Source organism: Euprymna scolopes, chromosome 30 (genome assembly GCF_053919585.1).
Source record: "Euprymna scolopes isolate OS-2025 chromosome 30, ASM5391958v1, whole genome shotgun sequence".
Classification (NCBI taxonomy): domain Eukaryota; kingdom Metazoa; phylum Mollusca; class Cephalopoda; order Sepiida; family Sepiolidae; genus Euprymna; species Euprymna scolopes.
The window spans coordinates 82,950,835-82,969,501 of record NC_136511.1 but is presented as its reverse complement, the minus strand read 5'-3'; the positions used below and the strand labels follow the sequence as shown (position 1 = coordinate 82,969,501).

At 33.9% G+C, this 18,667-nt stretch overlaps 1 protein-coding gene across 6 annotated transcripts in view; it reads left to right on the top strand.

Moving 5' to 3' along the window:
- The window catches only part of LOC145254863 (neuronal acetylcholine receptor subunit alpha-10-like), a 443,498-nt gene that overhangs the window by 394,792 nt on the left and 30,039 nt on the right, over positions 1-18,667 (top strand). For all 6 annotated transcript variants that reach the window (XM_080113724.1, XM_080113726.1, XM_080113728.1 and 3 more), the window contains 2 exons: positions 3,727-3,813; positions 10,451-10,566. In XM_080113724.1, coding sequence (XP_079969850.1) covers positions 3,727-3,813; positions 10,451-10,566 — 203 coding nt within the window. The remainder of the gene's footprint in view (positions 1-3,726; positions 3,814-10,450; positions 10,567-18,667) is intronic.

Below are 18,667 nucleotides of genomic sequence, written 5' to 3'. Positions count from 1 at the left end.
TTTTCCACGAGCTTTTTCTCTGGCATTTGTCATAGCCACTTTATCCACCACCTTGCTCACTCTAGTTCCATTTCTCCCTAACGCGCAGAACTCATTTCCCTTTCTTTTCTCGCCTTACACTTTCCTCTCATCTACTTAAGTCTTTAATCAGCACTCTCCGCCACACCCATACAACTTCCAGTTACGTTTCCCCCTGCCTCTTCACCTTACATACTTCGCTTCTCTGGAGTACCATTCACGCTTCACTGTATAAAAACTTCGTTTTCTGCTCAATAAAGCTTATTTACACCAAATGCCGTGGTTCTGATTTAGTGATGCATTTGTGTCTTTATTGCCACGTTTATTCACTATTCCATATAGATATATGTCATATATGACAAAGATAGAAACAAATGCAGTTGCCTAAATGTCACGTGTATTCTGTACAAATGATCATCGCATGCTCAATTTGTATAAGTAAAAAATTAAATGGATAAGCAAAATGCGAGAAAGAAAATGTGTGTTTGTGTTTCGCTCATTCTCCGTACACTATTCTGACTTGACGGTATATACCAATCTTATATTCTTGTAATCGAGCACTGCGAGTTCGTAGAATTTGAATAAATAGTTAATTTATTTGTTTAATTTCTTTTGTCAATAGTTGCATTTTATTCAGTAGACATTAGAAATTTAAATGAGATATGTAATGCTGTAAAAGTATTATGACCAATTGTAAATGTTAAAAGTATTTTAATGCAATGAACTTTAGGGACATTTTCATAATGAGAAATGCTAAACAAAAGGCCGCTTGCAACATTGCCTGAAAACAAAAGTATAATTAGCTGTTATAAGTTAAAATATTTCACCTACGTTCATGATTTTCAAGTAATCTTCATAATAGATTAATATTTAGTCTTGTTCAACATAATTGCCTGTCTGAATTGATTATTCATGGAAAACATCGAGTCATGCACTTAGTTTTTAATAATAAATTATCATTAATAATAGTGTATTACTACATTTTTTTACTTAGTTTTGTTTCCTCAATGTTTTGACCTTTGGGTGTATGCAATGAAGTTGTTATGAAGATTAGTAGTAGTAGTAGAAGTAGTATACGCGATATTTAACTAAAGTGTATTTCTGCATTATAAAGTAAATTACGTTGTAGAAAAACATTAATATTATTATTGATGATAGTAGTAGTAGTAGTAGTAGTTGTTGTTGTTGTTGTTGTTGTAGCAGCAGTATACGAGAAAGTTAAAATAAAGTAGTTTTCCAAATATTTGTATTAAAATAATGGGTTTCGCCATTACTCCGAAAATGACGTATTATGTTATTATTATTGTGTCAGTAGTATTAGGAGGACGAGGATGAGGGGGTATCAATAAATATTTAAAACGAAATCTGTTTATGCATTACTAAGTGAATGATGGTTTACAAAAAGGAGAAAATCCTTATTTTTCTTCTTCTTCTTCTTATTATTATTATTATTATTATTATTATTATTATTATTATTCGTAGTAGTAGTAGTAGTAGTAGTAGTAGTAGTATCAAAGCTGATATTTAAAGTTAAATGGAAATATTTTTCACAATTACTTAGAAGAAACTTATTTGTAAATAAACCATGGATTTCAATATTCCTTAAAACAAATTATTTTAAAGAAACTATGAAATAGTTTTTATTAAATACAGACGTCAACAGTATCGTCGTCGTCGTCGTCGTCAGTATGTGCTTATTTTAATATAAATCGTTAGTATGAATTAATTTTCGACATTGCTGCCAACGAAATTGGACTTAAGTTTAGACAAGGCTAAAAGAAGATATTGCCAATTGTATTAATCGATATTCACAATAAAATTTCATTACTTCCAAGGTTTTCTGTTTGTTTTTTGTGCCAACAGTAAACAGGCAATAGTAAATGCATAAGCGAGTAAAGTGAAGTGGTCGACCATAGTCGGGGACGATCCAAAGGCTTTTTCTCATTAATCACTACACGAATTTGCGATATTATCCTACTTTTTCTTGAATCTAACTTTATAATACTGATTGTTTAGCAAGGCGATATCAAATATGTTTTGGGGTATTTTCTATGACTCAAGAGAGGATTGAACACTGCTCTCTCATTAACGAACAGTTAACTCATTATGCCAAACGGATGCGACAAAATTAATTACATGCTTTCACCTTTGTTCATCATTTCATTCTTGCTAAAAATAAAGAATAGTTCACCGTTTTCAGAATGATTCATTTTCTCCGCGGCAGAAACCGACTTTATATCTTAATTTGTTTTCGGTGGAGAGCAACTACATTTTTTTTTATAGGCGGCAGTACGTTATTTGAAATTGTGAAAGTTAAAGAACAGTAAGAATCAATTAAATTCACGTCGTAACATTTACTTGTGAGTTTTATAATCTGCTTTCAAATTACTGTAGCTGATTTAGGGTCGCGAGTGGCGACCAGAAGCGTAGTTCCGTAGGAAACCGCTGCAGAGAAATAAAATAGCCAATAAAGTATTAGTTTCAAGGAAAGCTAAGGACATTTTATTTATGAGAACAAGAAAAGTAAGAACATTTTATTTATGAGAACATACGCGAATGAAAAGCACATTTAGAGCAAAATTAAGTTTAATTATTTGTGATGTTGAAAAAAGCTATCAATGACAAAAATTGGCGAGTAGACTAATTTTATATATGTGTGTGTGTGTACATATACATATATATATATATATATATATATATATATATATATATATATATATATAGAGAGAGAGAGAGAGAGAGAGAGGGGGAGAGAGAGAGAGAGAGAGAGAGAGTAAGCGCAGTTGTATTGTTATTTGATGAAACTCCGGAGTTAATAATAGTGTTCAATAAATAATCGGAATCATATAATGGATCCTTATAAACATTGGCATAAAGATTCTAAACATATGTTTTAGTAGCATTGTATCCTGATTTTAATCTTCGCAAGGCAACATAAAAGTGATGAAAATATTGTCTGTTCGGGAAATTAAATTTGCCTTTCCTGAGACGGGTATTATTTTGTTTAGTTTCATTAGACGTTCTTACTTAATATTGAATTTCGAAGAATTACAATTTGAACAGAACTTTTACGATTACTCGATATATATATATATATATATATATATATATATATATATATATATATATATATATGCGTGGGTGTGTATGTGGGTGTGTGTGAAAGAGAGAGTGTATGTGTGTAAGGGAGAGAGTATGTGAGTGTGAGAGAGAGAAAGAGAGAGACAGAAGTTTTATATATGTGTATGCATATATGTATCTTTGTTAGTCTAAGAGTGTACTGACAGGATATTCGGATATTCATAGTATTATCATGCAAGCACTCTTTCCAGGAAAGTTTTTTGTGTCACATATTTAAACGGTCGTTTCAGACTGAAGTTGGATTAAAAAGCCACCTACGTGCGCACATAGTATTATCATGCAAGCACATTTACCAAGAAAGTGTTTGTGTTACAAATTTAGACGTGTAAGACTGAGCTTGTAAGACAGCCGCACAGCAGTTAACTGAAGAGATGACAAAAAAGCAATCAGCCTATATGTATGTATGTATGTATATGTGTGCGTATATAATTTTGTATGTATGTATGTTTATGTGTGCGTATATAATTTTGTTCATTTGTTACTTTAAGACATTTTTGGTAAAAGAAAAATGGCATGGAATTCCTTTTCGGAATATTTGAATAACTATTCTTATTTTATTTCGCACAGGAATGAATATTTTTGTTGCCTTCTTTGTTTTACTGCTGTTGCTAGCAGAGTCCACACCACCAGCAGCTTCTGCGATTCCTCTCATTGGTGAGTTGACCTTTTCTTTAGTAAATAACCAGTTGTACATACCTGGCGTTGTCCGTTGTTATCGTTGTATTTTTTCTTTTCTTTTCTTTTTCACTTTTTACGAACTAGATCGAAATATAAGGTAACTAGCTGGCCGCCCGATGTCGCCCGATCGAACAATACGCTTAAATATGATATTTCAATTTATGCAGATTGCGTATGTATTATTATAGAATCAATCATTTATTGATTATTATATATTATTAGGAATAATTTGCGTGATGGACTAATTCGCAAAAAAAAAAAATAATAATAATGATAATGTCGTTCATAAAATTTCGTCTGTGTTTGCTCAGAATATCACCTATAGTTGAGCTTGTCGATGAATGCCCTGGAAAAGTTACTTCTAATTAATGTTTAGCTTTAAAATAAGCAAACGAAGAAATGATTTGCAGCGATTTTAAATGGTAATCTCTTTTATCGTAAATTGAATTCATTGATAAGAAAAGTTTTTAATAAAACGGTGATGTACACCCGGGCTTGAACAGAAAATCATTCGATCTGTAGTCGAATGCTCTACCGCTGAGCTATATCTCCAGATAACACTTAATCTGTTTTTTAAGAAGAAATGGTTTTCTGAGATTTTATTATTTTTTATTGGACGGTGTAACGTAAAATATTCCTCGATAAAAATTCTTCTTTTTAAAAGGGAAAGACTACTTTTAATATCTGATTTTTTTTGGGTTCCGATATTTATCGGATTGATTTCTGTACAAAAAATATCAAAGAACACTGTCAGATATATAAATTAGCTTTGTGTGAAATTTTCAAAACATAGGCTCAGCCGTTTCGAAACCTGTGAGGAAGGAACTCACATGCACACAAAATGACTTCCATATAATAGAGATGTTTCCAAGTGAACTCTCAAAAATCTATGAGAAAAGGTAATAAAAAATATTACACTTTTGAATATTTTAGATGGATGTTAATTAGTCGTTTTAATTTGGATTCTTCTGACTACTATTCTCATTGTTAGTGTTATTTTCACAACTTTTCGGTCAGCGAACCCTCCGATCTTCTTTCTGTTGAACTTGAGAATCAAAATAATACGAGTAATGAAATAATGCGATCATTTTTTTTAATGTGTAATCATACACACTCATACTCAAAAAGAATTAATAAAATAATTTATTATTTAACTAAAGCAAGACCTTTAAGCAATTTAGGTGATTGAAATAGGAATTAACCCGCATTGTTTTATTGTTTAAAAAATGAATGTTAAAATTTTCAGTCTGAAAAGATTGCATGTTTGGAAAGCTATTTACATGGATGGATTTTATAGAGATCAAAACAACATCAGATTATCAATTGTGTTTACGTGTTTACGACAATGTAGTTGCACCGTCCGCGGCTCATTTGCTAAACACGTGTTTCAAAAACGTGATGGCACACGTCTGAATTTTATGAGGTTTGATTGTTTATATCATTTGGATTCCTCCGATTATTGTTCTCGTCTTGGGTGGTATTCCAAACACAGTGACTTAAGGCGGATTCTTCGCGTGTACTTTGAATTATTTTGGGGATGATGGGTGCCTATAAATATTACAATAAATAATTACCTTTTTTTCACCAAATCCTTTTTTCATTTATAATATAACAGTATGATAATATAATAATGTAGTAATAAATTGTGATATTTACATCTAGAAACAAAAATAGGTTTAAGGCTCCTAAACGTCGTACTAGAGAGAGAGAGAGAGAGAGAGAGAGAGAGAGAGAAAGAGAGAGAGAGAGAGAGGGATGCTGCATCCGGCGGCTGAATAAAGGATTTCGTTTGAAATTCCATGCAGATTCCCACGTTCGACAGAAAGATACTCAGTTCGGCAATATACGCCTGAAGAAGGTCGGAGGTTACAATGATCGAAACATTGTACAAATAACACTCAAGATGCGAACAATAGTCCAAGCAATCCAAATAATATGAACATACGACGATGAAATACATGCTTTCACGTTTGTTCACCATTTCATTCTTGCTAAAAATAAAGAATAGTTCATCGTTTTTAATATTGTTGTTGATTGTTAACGTCTGTCTGGATTTCGTCGCCTCAGATTAGTCCGTGCTAAATTGCAGCGCCTGCCTTAACTATTCAAGCCTATCGTGGATCGACAGACTCTGTTGTAGATGTCACAGGTGTAAGTGGTGTCTGGTTGCGAGAGCTCTGTTGCAGTCTTCTACCATCTGTGCTCTATCTTTGTATTCTCTCTCTACTGCTGTTCTATCCTTTTCCTTTGACGTATGCTTTTATAGCTGTTTTCAAATGGTCTGCGGTCACGGATTTCTAGCCTGTTGGTTCGATGCCACATGTCCTCATATTTCGTTTGTAGATATCCTTGTTGCTGTCGGGAGCTGGTTGCAAATTTACGATAAAGAATATTCTTTGTGATGCCCCACCGTCCATTCGCCTGGCATGGCCAAACCACCGGAGTCTTTGTTGAGTGAGCAAAGTGAGCATGCTTTGGATGTACTTTATTTGTTGTATATTGCTGCCGTTCTTTAAAATGTATTTTATTTTGTGGACGTTCGACATGAAGACAGTTCCCACGATGTTACTGTACCATCTGTTGAAAGAACAAATACTTCACGGTGATCCGAGTCGAAAGGCCAATAAAATGTATATTAGATTATTTTTTTCAAATTCTTTTACCTCTTCAGCGATCTTTCGATCTTTTTTAAAAAAAGAGTAAGAAGGTGATAACGTACGCATCAGCATAAAAATGCCTAATAATATAGATATTGCACTGCTGCTACATTGTGCTAAATTATTCGTGAGTATACTACGTTTCTGTTTTCAAATTGTACATCTCTAATTTTATAACTCTGATTTTATATATATATATATATATATATATATATATATATATATATCGTGTTATTTTCAAAAATATTTATTTAAACATATAAGTTGCTATTTTAATTATGCTTATTTAAAAGAGGATAGTAATAACATTATAAAGTAATTACCAGCTGTGACGATCCGGCGTTGCTCTGGATTCAATGATTGATTTTGAAATTAATTTAAATTAAAACTTAAATTACAAAGAATAAGCGAGAAACAAAGTAAAAAGAAATCTAACATATAAAGGCAATGTTTGTGTGTTTGTATGTCTCGCAAAATCTTTCGACACACGCAACGGATTCTCACGAGATCGGTATTGTTTTCTCGCTCGATCCTTTGGACGACAAATATCGAAAAATTAGCCAAAAACATTCATTCCTGTATCCTTAACTAGGCAGTTTTGTATAAGGAGGGGTCTTTTTTTTTCGCCGACATTTTGGCAAGTAATCTGTAAGTCACGTATAGGCAAGAAGCACATATATTTACAGAAATACATGAAGTGGCCACAAAGTGTAGTTAATCAAATAAAGTGAGACAGATACAGAATGGTAAATCTCCTTTTAAATTGCGAACATTTATCTTCCTCGCTTTGCTTTATATTTTTTTAAGATTGTCGCCATCATAATAATGCACCTAACTGGAATTTTTTTAAGATATATAATAAAATTCCTTTCTTTTCTGCTCAAATGACTTTACTGACATACAGAAATTTAAATGCGATGTAAACAGGCATCTCGCTACCCAACTCCCCACTAACGGCCAAGCTCCAACCTCTGTCTCATCGTCGTAATGTTCCGTTTCTATGTCTGTTTTACAATTACTTTAATGAAATGTACTCTGACGAACTCATAGGACCTGTGTCACATCGGCATAAATACTCCCGACTAACCGGACAAGCAGCAAAATGCCACCCTTTCATTATTGAGATCCCTATATGCCTTAAACCTTTCTACTATAATAGTCTCATCCCTCGGACTACTAAATTTTGGTAATCCCTCCCTGTTTCCTGCTTCCCTGTACACTTGCAAGTTTAAATGTAATGTGAACAGATATCTCGCTACTTAACTCCTTACAATCTCCTGCTACACACAATGCCAAATAGTAGCCCTTTACGTCCAAGTGGCAATACGCTTTTTTTACGGTGAAAAGATGTAAAAAAAATGTTCAGAAATAGACACCGTTTTCAAATTATATCAAAAGATTTTTTCGACTGCGTAATCAATATATTAATACGATGGCGTGTGTGTTATTTTCTGTGTCACGCTTACATCCGGGTCGTTTAATTGTTTTGTACTACAATTTCTTGTCATAAATGATTTTACCAAGAATTCTTTATAAGTTTTGGTTTCGATTATAGCTGATGGTACTCAAGTCATTTAATTGTTTTTACAAATAATTTTACTAAGAATTCTCTATAATTTTGGTTTCGATTTCGATTATAACAGATGGCACTAACGTCATCTATTTTTTTATAAATAATTTTGCCAAGAATTCCTCATATATTTTGATTTCGATTATAGCTAATGGCACTCCAATAATCTATTTTTTTTTAATAATGTTATCGAGAATTCTTCATAAGTCTTGGTTTCGGTTTTGATTTTAGCTGATAGCACCTAAGTAATCTGTTTTTTATTTAAAAAAAAAAATTATCAAGAATTCTTCATAAGTTTTGGTTTCGGTTTCGATTATAGCTGAAGGAACTCAAGTTATATATATATATATATATATATATATATATATATATATATATATATATATATATATAATTTAAATACCAAAAAACAAGAAATGGGCAGGTGAAATTAAAATTTCCTTAAGGCCTTATCGTCTGACCCTCTAAGAGGAAACGTCAGAATGATAAATTAAAAACTAAGAAAACGAATGAGGGAAGAGGGGAATTTTGGTTTCAGTTGGAAGAACAGTGAAAAAAAAAAAATTCTCACTGTTCAGGTTGTTTTAAATCAATGAATATCTCCAACTGATGTTTCAGAATCTTTTGTCTACAAATTGGAGATATTCATTGATTTAAAATTTGTCTACAAATTGGAGATATTCATTGATTTAAAACCACCTGAACAGTGAGAATTTTTTTTTTTTTTTTTTTTTCACTGTTCTTCCAACTGAAACCAAAATTCTCCTCTTCCCTCATTCGTTTTCTTAGTTTTTAATTTATCATTCTGACGTTTCCTCTTAGAGGGTCAGACGATAAGGCGTTAAGGAAATTTTAATTTCACCTGCCCATTTCTTGTTTTTTGGTATTTAAATTAAATTATGTTTCCTCTGAAATTTCTCCTTCCATTTTGCTGTACCAAAAATTTACTTATATATATATATATATATATATATATATATATATATATATATATATATATATATATACACTTCATTTACTCACATAAAATTAATATACAAAAGTATAAATTTATGCGTAAACTTGAAGTATTTACTTCAAAAGTGCTCAATACATAGGTAGGGATAGTTAGTAATTTATAAAATGTATATGGCGATTAAGCTACACTCAATATTCCGCGTTTCATCCACTCTAGGATTCTTCAGGCTTATGCGTATAAGTTATATATATAATTGGTTGAGAGATTCCAACGAGAGAAAAATGTATATTTAAATAAGAAAGGTCACCAACAATTGCTATGTATTTTTAATACCATTTTATTATTCCGTGTTTTGATTTTTCATATAAAAGGTATCATATTTAGATCATTGTAATAATGTTTTGACATCATTGAGATAGTTTTTTACGCGTTTCAGAAGTTCTGTGTAGCGTCCTCTTCTGAAATTATTTCAAAGTGTAAAATATTTAAAATATATTTAAAATGTGTTCAGAATGTATAAAAGCATTTTCGCAGTCAATTTTGGGAAACATGTAACCTGTAACCAAAATAGACTGTGAAAATGTTTTTATATCCTTGTGAACGCATCCGCTGTGGTGTAAATGGGGAGAGGGGAAAGGAGGAATCTAATAGAGAGAAACGATGTTGCAACTTCCATTGAATCTAAGCGATTTTGGCAGTGGACTCTCACCGGAAAAATATAGGAATGTACAATTTTCGAGGAACTGTAGAGGTAATAGGCCTATAGCAAACCTCAGATAATGTGCTACAGTCTGTACGCATTACATTTGCATGTAATGTCATGATTTTTAATCCTATTAAGGTCAAAGTTGGAGGGGAAAAAATGAGTTCATTTTATTTATATAGAATAGATAGATAGAAGAAGATAGATAGATAGATAGATAGATAGATAGATAGATAGATAGATAGATAGAAGAAGATAGATAGAAGATGAACCAGCCCCTGTGGAATTTCCACACGTCCCGCTAGTTTAAAAGTAATCGGGAATCAACTTTTTAACGAATGAAAATATAGAATTTTAAACACTTATTCAGCAGTATTAAATGAAAGAATCAGTGACAGTTTTATGTAAAATTGATATTTAACGCAAAAAACAGTGAGATATTCCTCTACAAAAAATATTCCGAACAGGAATAATAGTATTGAAAATTATGAAGTGCATTTAAAAAAAAAAATTTCAAGACTGAAACTATTATCAAGACATTGATTGATTATGCATTTGGCGCGCCGAGACGAGTACATCAGCGTAAGCAGCCTTATGACTGACTGGCGGATGTAAAGACAACAATATAAGATAAACCATTAAAACACGGTAAGAACATAAAGTCACAACGTACAGAAGTACTACTTTAATAAACCAAACCTTTTCTATGTCTTTTCTCTTTGCAGGCGCCTATTACTGTTTGAACATGATCCTTATCACGCTGTCCACGTTTTTGTCCGTAATTGTGGTCAATCTTTATTTCCACGGTTCGCGATCACGAGTGCCGCCCATTATAAAAAAGGTAAGACGCATTTTATATGATTACAAAAAATATAAGCTTCGGACACATAATCAGGAATATTGTCACAATCGACAAATCAATTCTCATACCATTTGGTCGCGTAAATTTTAGATTATTATAACGTGTGTGTGTTTATGCGAGTTTTCTTACAAATAGTAAGAAGGTAGCTACACAACTGTGTCTGGTGAGTGTCATACTCGTCAAGATTCGTCTCGGCACTCAATCCGACAAACCTGATTTGACAGCTATATGGCCTTTTTGACGACGTGAGGCATGGTTCGGTTCTGCTTTAGGAAATACACTCTTCCAAGAGTTATCTCCTCTCTTTAAGGGTTGATTAGTTTATTGTTAATTGAAAAAGGCGATTCTACCAGAGAATCTGTCCATGGCTAGTTTTGCAGAGTCAGGGTACGTATTCGGGAGCGCTGGCTTTTCCCTCCTACCTTCATAGCCCTATGTCATACCTTCTTATGATGGAAAGGAAGTAAATGCCGCTAACCGACGGTGTTTTTTTGCAAGTACATGTCTGTAAATAGTTGTGGATGATACATGAATGCGCCTTACGGACTAATTGCAAAGAAGGCGGGTTCCCTCTACCGTGCTAGAAAAACAAAGCCACAATTTACCCATGCATGAAATATTGACACATCTGAGCTGGAGTTTTTCGCCGATAAGTTTTTTTCTTCGCAACTGAGTTACATTCAACAAAAAAAAATGAATAAGTGAATGATTGAAAAACCATTATCAAGCAATTTTTTAAAGATGTGACATTTAAAAACGTAGGTTGTAAGTTAAAAACTGATTTTGTCCAAAATTTAACTTTCAAATCGCAATATGAAGTGGATTCTTTATTTCGTTTTATTTGTCTATAATGGTTTACTAAAAAATCAGAACAAATACATTGAGGATATTGCCAAGGCCGCTGCAAAAATGGGTTGATGCCACTCGTCTTTCTCTGTTAAACAGGATTCAAAAAGAATCTAATAGATCTCACACTAATGGTCAAGCTCTAACTTTTATCCCATCGCCCCAATATCGCATCCCTGTGCCTGTTTTACCAGTAGTTTAATGGAATGTGATTCGATGAACTCATAGCACTGTGTCCCCTCGATGTACATACTCCTGACTAACTCGTCAAGCAGTAAAATCTCAGCTCTGCACTTTCGATGTTCATGGATATTGGAAAGCCTTTTACTCTAATAGCTCCTCTCTGTTTCCTGCTTCTCTGACTGTTCTAATCTGTAGAATTTTAAATGTAATGTGAACAAACATTTTGCTGGTTAACTCCTCACATAGTCCTTTGTAGACATGATCTAAAATAGTAGTCTCTTAGTCCAAGTAGTAATGCGCCTCGTTTTGCGTGAATAAGAGTTTCAAAAAAATAAATATACATCCGTCTAACACTTTCGAACAATTTTACAAACGCAAACCTGAAGCAAGCATATTCGTGTAGCTCCTTAAAATTTTCCATGAAGGTAAGTTAGAAAATTTAAACTTTTTTAAAGGAGGTAAACGCTTATCAAGGCCCAAAGCCACTCGAGGATAAGGATTCCTGAATGTCAAATGACTGGTGAGACAACACCATGATTATTGGTAATGGTGTAAATTGGACAGAATGTATGATTTGAGAGGACAGTTTAACAAAAACTTGTTTACATTAGACTTGAAGACGATCATGTTATAGTCAGCCGGGAATCAGCTTTGCAGCATTATGTTCCATAGTGGATAAGTTCTGGGAAAGAAACTTTGCTTGTGAGTTTTCATTTAGTTTTAGGCACAGATAATGAGTAATGGAATTGTTGATAGTTGACGAGGGTTGATAGTTAGACGAGTGTTTGTTGTTAATGTTTTACAGAGGATGGGAGAATAGATTGAAGTTCAGTCGAGCACCTGTCACGAATGACTCGCAACGTCTCTTCTGTGAGAAAGAGATAGTAAGCAGAGAAAACTAAACACATTATATTGTCACAGTAAAATGAACGCGTCTAATGACACCTATATAGAAAGTAATAATTATTGAAACCAGGTTGATTATATGCTCGGCATTTAAGATATAAGAAAAATTCTTTGGTAACATAATTCGTTTTTATACTAATAAGTGCCCAGTTATCAGGTCCAAAAGGCGCTCAATGATAAGGTTTAATAAGGTAGATGGATTATCAGATTGATTATTTAAAGGTGCAATTCATAACGAGTATTTGCAGACACTAATTGACTACAAGCATGTTTTAATACGCATAGAAGTAGCCCTGTGGTAATATGTTCATAGATGTGAAATTTTGGAAGGAAAATGCTGTTGATGGAAATTTTACTTGGCACTAGTCATACGGGGGAAGAATCAAAATGTCACTTTAATTGTAGTAGAGAGACGACTTTTTGCTGTGAATCTATTACAAAGAACTAGCAAAGAATGGAGCTCAGTCAAGCAACATCAATAGAAATAACGATAGAGTCGATAAATATTAGGAACGTTTCTTCTGTGTCAAAGCGGTTACAAGAGATCTTCCATCATTATGCAAAAACAGTTTTGTACTCTGCCAAGGTAAGAGCGGATTTTTTTTTACATGGGGGTCACCACTTATCAAGGCCCGAAGGCCACTCAGGGATAAGGGTTATTGCGTGTACAGTAATCAATGAGATAGTATTGTAGTAATCATTAGTATTGGGGGTTTTGATAGAGTGTGTTACTTAAGGGGGCGGTTTGTCAGGAGTTTATTTATGTTGGACTTGAAGACGTCCAAGTTGTAGTCAGGTAGGAAACAGGCAAGCGGCAGAGAGTTCCACTGGCATGCAGTTCTAAGAAAGAAGCTTTGCTCATGGAATCTACGTTTGGATTTATGCACAGATAACGAGTGGGGAAAATTATTGACAATAGTTTTAGCCAGACGGGTGTTTCTCGTGAAAGATTGGCGGGGAAGAGACGAGGGATTGGAGCTCAGGCGAGCACCTGACATGGAAATAATGATAAAACAAAGACAGGCTAACAACGTCTATTCTGTGGGAGAGAGGTTGCAGGGAAGAGAAAAGGGCATCCCCCACTAAACCACGAAGTCTATTTTATACTCTGTCAAGGCAGGATAGGCTGTTTTTAGCAGCTCCTGCCCAGATGTGTCAGCAGTACTCCATCCTTGGACGTACTTGGCTCTTATACAGATAGAGAATTGCATCAGTAGTGAGATAAGCCTCCTCGTGGAAGTAGAACTTTAACATTATTTATTTAATCAATTATTGTATCTTTTAATGATATTCCGGAACCAGGGTAATTTCGGAACATCTAGAGATGGCATGACAAAATTTATTTTAGGGAATTCTTTAGTTCACTTTTAGGACATACATCTATATTTAAAACAAAAATTACGCGCTAGATTTTTAATATATCTAATTTTAATAAAATACAATGTTATATTGTCGGATTTACAAAGTTAAACCCAAACAGCATTAAAGTTGAAAAATGAAATTTGGCTTCCGACTATCTAATTTTCATTTACTAATGTTATACCATGTTATTAGCAATATAATAACCAGGGCTATGACAACAGCATATTATTTTCATTGCTTTAACTCTCGAGTATATATCTGACACAGGCACAGTTAATCAACCGAGACCACATCACTCTATATAAAAGCATATACGATATCAACGGATACACGGTCGAGAGTCAAAACAATTAACAAGATATGCTTTTGTCTTAGCCCTAGTGATAACGTACGTAGTTCAAATTCATTTTTTAATTTCTTAGTTCGGCCTAGATAACTGCTAATATAAAATATTTTAAATAATAACCTTAGAGTAAAAATTATCAAGTGATGTGACTCGTAATATGATGTGAATGTAATAGGGCTCGTCTATCTTAAATTAAAATGCATGTTGACAAATAAAAAGCAAAACCTAAAATGACATCACTGAATCCCAGCAAATAAGTCGGTATAAATTATTTTGCGTTTTAATTGAAAAAAATATTATTCTTGTAATCCTGAATAAAATTTTTCAAAATAAAATCTCCAAAACTGCTTATTTGACTTAATAGAAAATTTATTTGATTTAGGGATTTTTCCTCGATGTAAAAGTTGTGTAAATCTGAATAAAAAATTGCAAGAAATCAATACAAGATAAAATTTCTTTTTAATTAATATTTATTTAATTAAAATTCTAAATCAACTTAATTTCGACGATATAGCTGCTAGAAAAAACGTATTCTGCCTTGACAGAGTTCAAAATAGCCTTCATAGCCTCGTAGGGGATGTCCTTTTCTCTTCGCTGCAACCTCTTTCCCACAGAAGAGATGTTGCGAGTTTCTCTCTGATGTATCCTTATTTTCATGGAAAGTGTTCCACTGAGCTCCAATCTATGGTCCTCCCTCGCCAAATTTTCACGAGAAACACTCGTCTAGCTGAAAAATAATTTCCTCTTTATGTGTGCTTAAACCTAAACGAAGATTCTATGAACAAAGCTTCTTTCTTAGAACCGCGCGCCTGTGGAACTCTCTTCTATTTGCCTGCTTTCCGGTTGACTATAATATGGTCGTCTTCAAGTCCAACGTAAACAAGTTCTTGATGAGCAGTTCCACTTAAGTAATCTAATTTACCAAATTTCAACTACTAACAATTATTACATTGTCCCATTGACCACTGTACACTTATTAACCCTTATCCTTGAGTGGCCTCTGGGCCTTGATAAGTGGTGACTCATCTGTAAAAAACATAGATACGTCTTCATCATGAATGGAATGAGATTGCGTTTTTTTTGTTTTTTTTTTATTACTTGTGACATGGCGTCACTAGAAAGCAAACAATTAAACGATGATTTTTTTTCAAATGTTCCAATCAGTAAGATTGTCGTTAGTTCGCGTAAATTAGAATTTTTTCCTGATATACGCGCTGTTAATTTCAATTAGAATTTGTAAGTCAAATAGTCAATATAATGCAACATTTTTAAAATAAACATTTATTTATTAAAAAAAAAAAAAATTAAAATCAACATAGTTTCGACGATAATTCATATTATTATTAAAATAATTACTAATATAATTTTATTGCATCCTTGGGGTTTACATCTGCCTTTCAACAACTTGAATAAGTGGCGTACTGAACATATATTTGTTCCTTGCAATCTATGTCTTTGTTTTTTAGAATCAATCGCACCTGGCAAATCTCTTGTTTCCAGCTAAACTTGGTTTACTTGGGCAGAAGTTACGTCTATAGTTAAATGATTGATTGTTGCTGCTACTATTTCGATCTGAAAATATCCAATGACCCTTGGAACAAAATCCGGTAAACTATAGACATCTGGAAAACACTTGCGACTTTTGGAGTGATATATTTTTCTCGTGATTGATTCGTGATGTTTTCTTCGTTTACTGCAATGTATTAGGCTCCTAAAACATAGTTGAACCATAAAATAGTGAAAATGTGAGAAGTATTTTGTCACACACACACACACACACACACATACACGCGCGCGTGCGGACGCGCGCGTGTGTGTGTGTGTGTGTGTGTTTCGTCTTAATAAAATTCATCACTGTAACTAGATAACGCTATAAAATTAAACGCTGGATTCACATGCCATCCAATGTTTTCTCCTCCAGAAAACAGTACAAATGGAAAAGATATGGTCCTATTTAAGATTCAATATAGTGTTCCATATACATGAGGCTTTCGTCGTGAGAGGACTCCTCAGTGTGGTTAGATAAGATTTTACCACCGCTCGAAAAGGATATCAGCCAAAACATTTTAATTAACCAACATGAAAATAGTAGTCTGAATAATCCAAATTATATATATTATTCAAATAATGTGTTTTTGTGTGTGTATTTTAAGAGAGGTGATGTTTGATCAACCCTGCTTGGGAGCCATGATTTATTATACTGTTTTATTTTTAAATTTCCAAAACAGTGTTTCATGGTAAGCAACTGAAGATTCTTTTAAGAACATTGATACTATTGTTTGTTCATGTAAGCAAAATTATTTAGCGATACGGAAGATTAACTGATTTACTGACAAAATAATGTTCCAACGAAGGAAAAGATCATTACAATTTAAAAGGTTTTAAAGAAACTTCTAAATTATATATATATACGGCGTATCAAATTATTAACGAGTTTACATTTTTTTTAATATTTAAGAAACGAGTGAATAAAAATCAATGAAACTTTGAGAAAGTGCTGACAATATTATTCAGCTACTCTAGTCAGAAAATAAAAGTATTTAAAGCAGTATTAACGAAACTATGACAGGAGATAGGAATATCTGTTGATGTTAGTGTGTCAAGTTATTAACGAGGTTAAGAAAAAACATAATATACCCATAACTTGTTTATTGAAATAATTTTCAAACATTAAAATGTTTAGAACACAATAAATACATAGCAATTTCTACGTTGACATAATTAGTAGGGGATGTACGATCCTTTTTTATGAATGACTTGTAAAAGACGTTGGTCCACAGAATTAGTCAAATTTATGATTTCGTCAACATTTATTCTTCGCGATACCTCTTGGAGAGCGTCCCACAACTCATCTTTGCTCTTAAATTGGCGTTCACTTGCATAGAGGCGTCGCTTCATGATAATCCAACGGTTCTCAATTGGGTTCAAATCTAATGAATTCGCAGACCACTCCATCTTCTGTAGTCCAGAGAACTCCAGTTGTTGCAAATACTCTTTGCTTTTGTTTGCTGCATGCGAGCGAGCATTATCATGCATAAAAATAATGGTTCTTCTGAACGTCAACCTTTGGATCTTCAGCCATGGTTCAAAGTGCTCCTTCAGAAAAGCTAGGTGACGTCATTTTTTACACCTTCTATGACTCTCCATGGGCCAACTTAAGTACCTCCGATAATCCCAGCCAAAATTATTATCCCACCACCACCTTGTTGGCACCTTAAACGCTGATGACGATGTCGTCCATCTAGCACCCATCCCTGACTCCAAGCATCTTGGCCATCAAGAGTGACATGCACTTCATCCGTGAACAAAACTTTGGAAAATCCGTTTTCATGTTGTCCTCTGTCCATTTCAATCGGTTTTGTATGTGATATTTCATAAATGTGTAACCCCTTTCTCTTATGAAATTAGTTAGGACTCCTATTGTCTGGAAACTTCGGCTCGGATCGTCTGGTTCTTCTCTGAGGGTTGTTACATTGAATCATGTATGCTGAAAGCGAATATCGAAGTCGCAGACAGAAAGAAAAACAGACACGTGAAATTCTACTCAATGAGGATTAATTCACGAAATTATGTACGAATGTTTTTACAAATATCGTTCAGTTCTTAGTAAGTTTTTCAAAGCCTAAAATCTCCTTCACAGACAGCGTCAGAGGGGTGGAGGAGGGATCACGTCTTCATGGAACGGATGGTTACTTCGAGTTTTACGCACAAACTCTTGCTGGACTGCTTTGAAACTGACAAATTTTCGCGCGACATTTGTATTAATAGTGGTGTATATGGTCGGGGTGGAAGTCTCCCCAGCCAATCAGATCACACCACGAAATTACGGAAAAAAACAGACCGTGGGCGTGCGATTCAGCCCGTGTTCTGAGATTCAAGTCAACATTAAAGTCCCATGACCCCTAAGGTCACCACGTCAGTCCGACATCTGACTTTGAGTTCGTCAAGGCCAGACAGTGTTATGTTCTAAGTTTCCTCTCATCAATTTTAAATGCAAAATATATCTCTCTGACTTCCAAACAATATCTATTTTGACAATGAAATAAAATATATATTTATATTCTCTATTTCAAATCCTCGGGATATCTGTCGTTACCCGGGATCGATTAAAGCTATCTTATCATAGTTATTCGGCCCTCCTCTGGCCCCTGGGGGGATCTACAGCTCCCCAATGGGGGGGCAAATTGCTCCCTCAGGTTGATTACGGCACAAATGGAGGCTTTGTCACAGGCTTAACAGACTTTGCCACTTCTTTCAGAAGATGTCCTCGAGTAATGAGACATTCTTCAATCCGGCTTATTCAGAGATTTCTCGAGATGTCTACCCGAGTTCTTAATAACTTCACGATTAATTTGGAGTAGAGAAAGTCGTGAAACAACTCTAGATTTACCTTTATCAGCTCTCTTACGTACCTTTGTAAAGTCCGTAACAATGTTG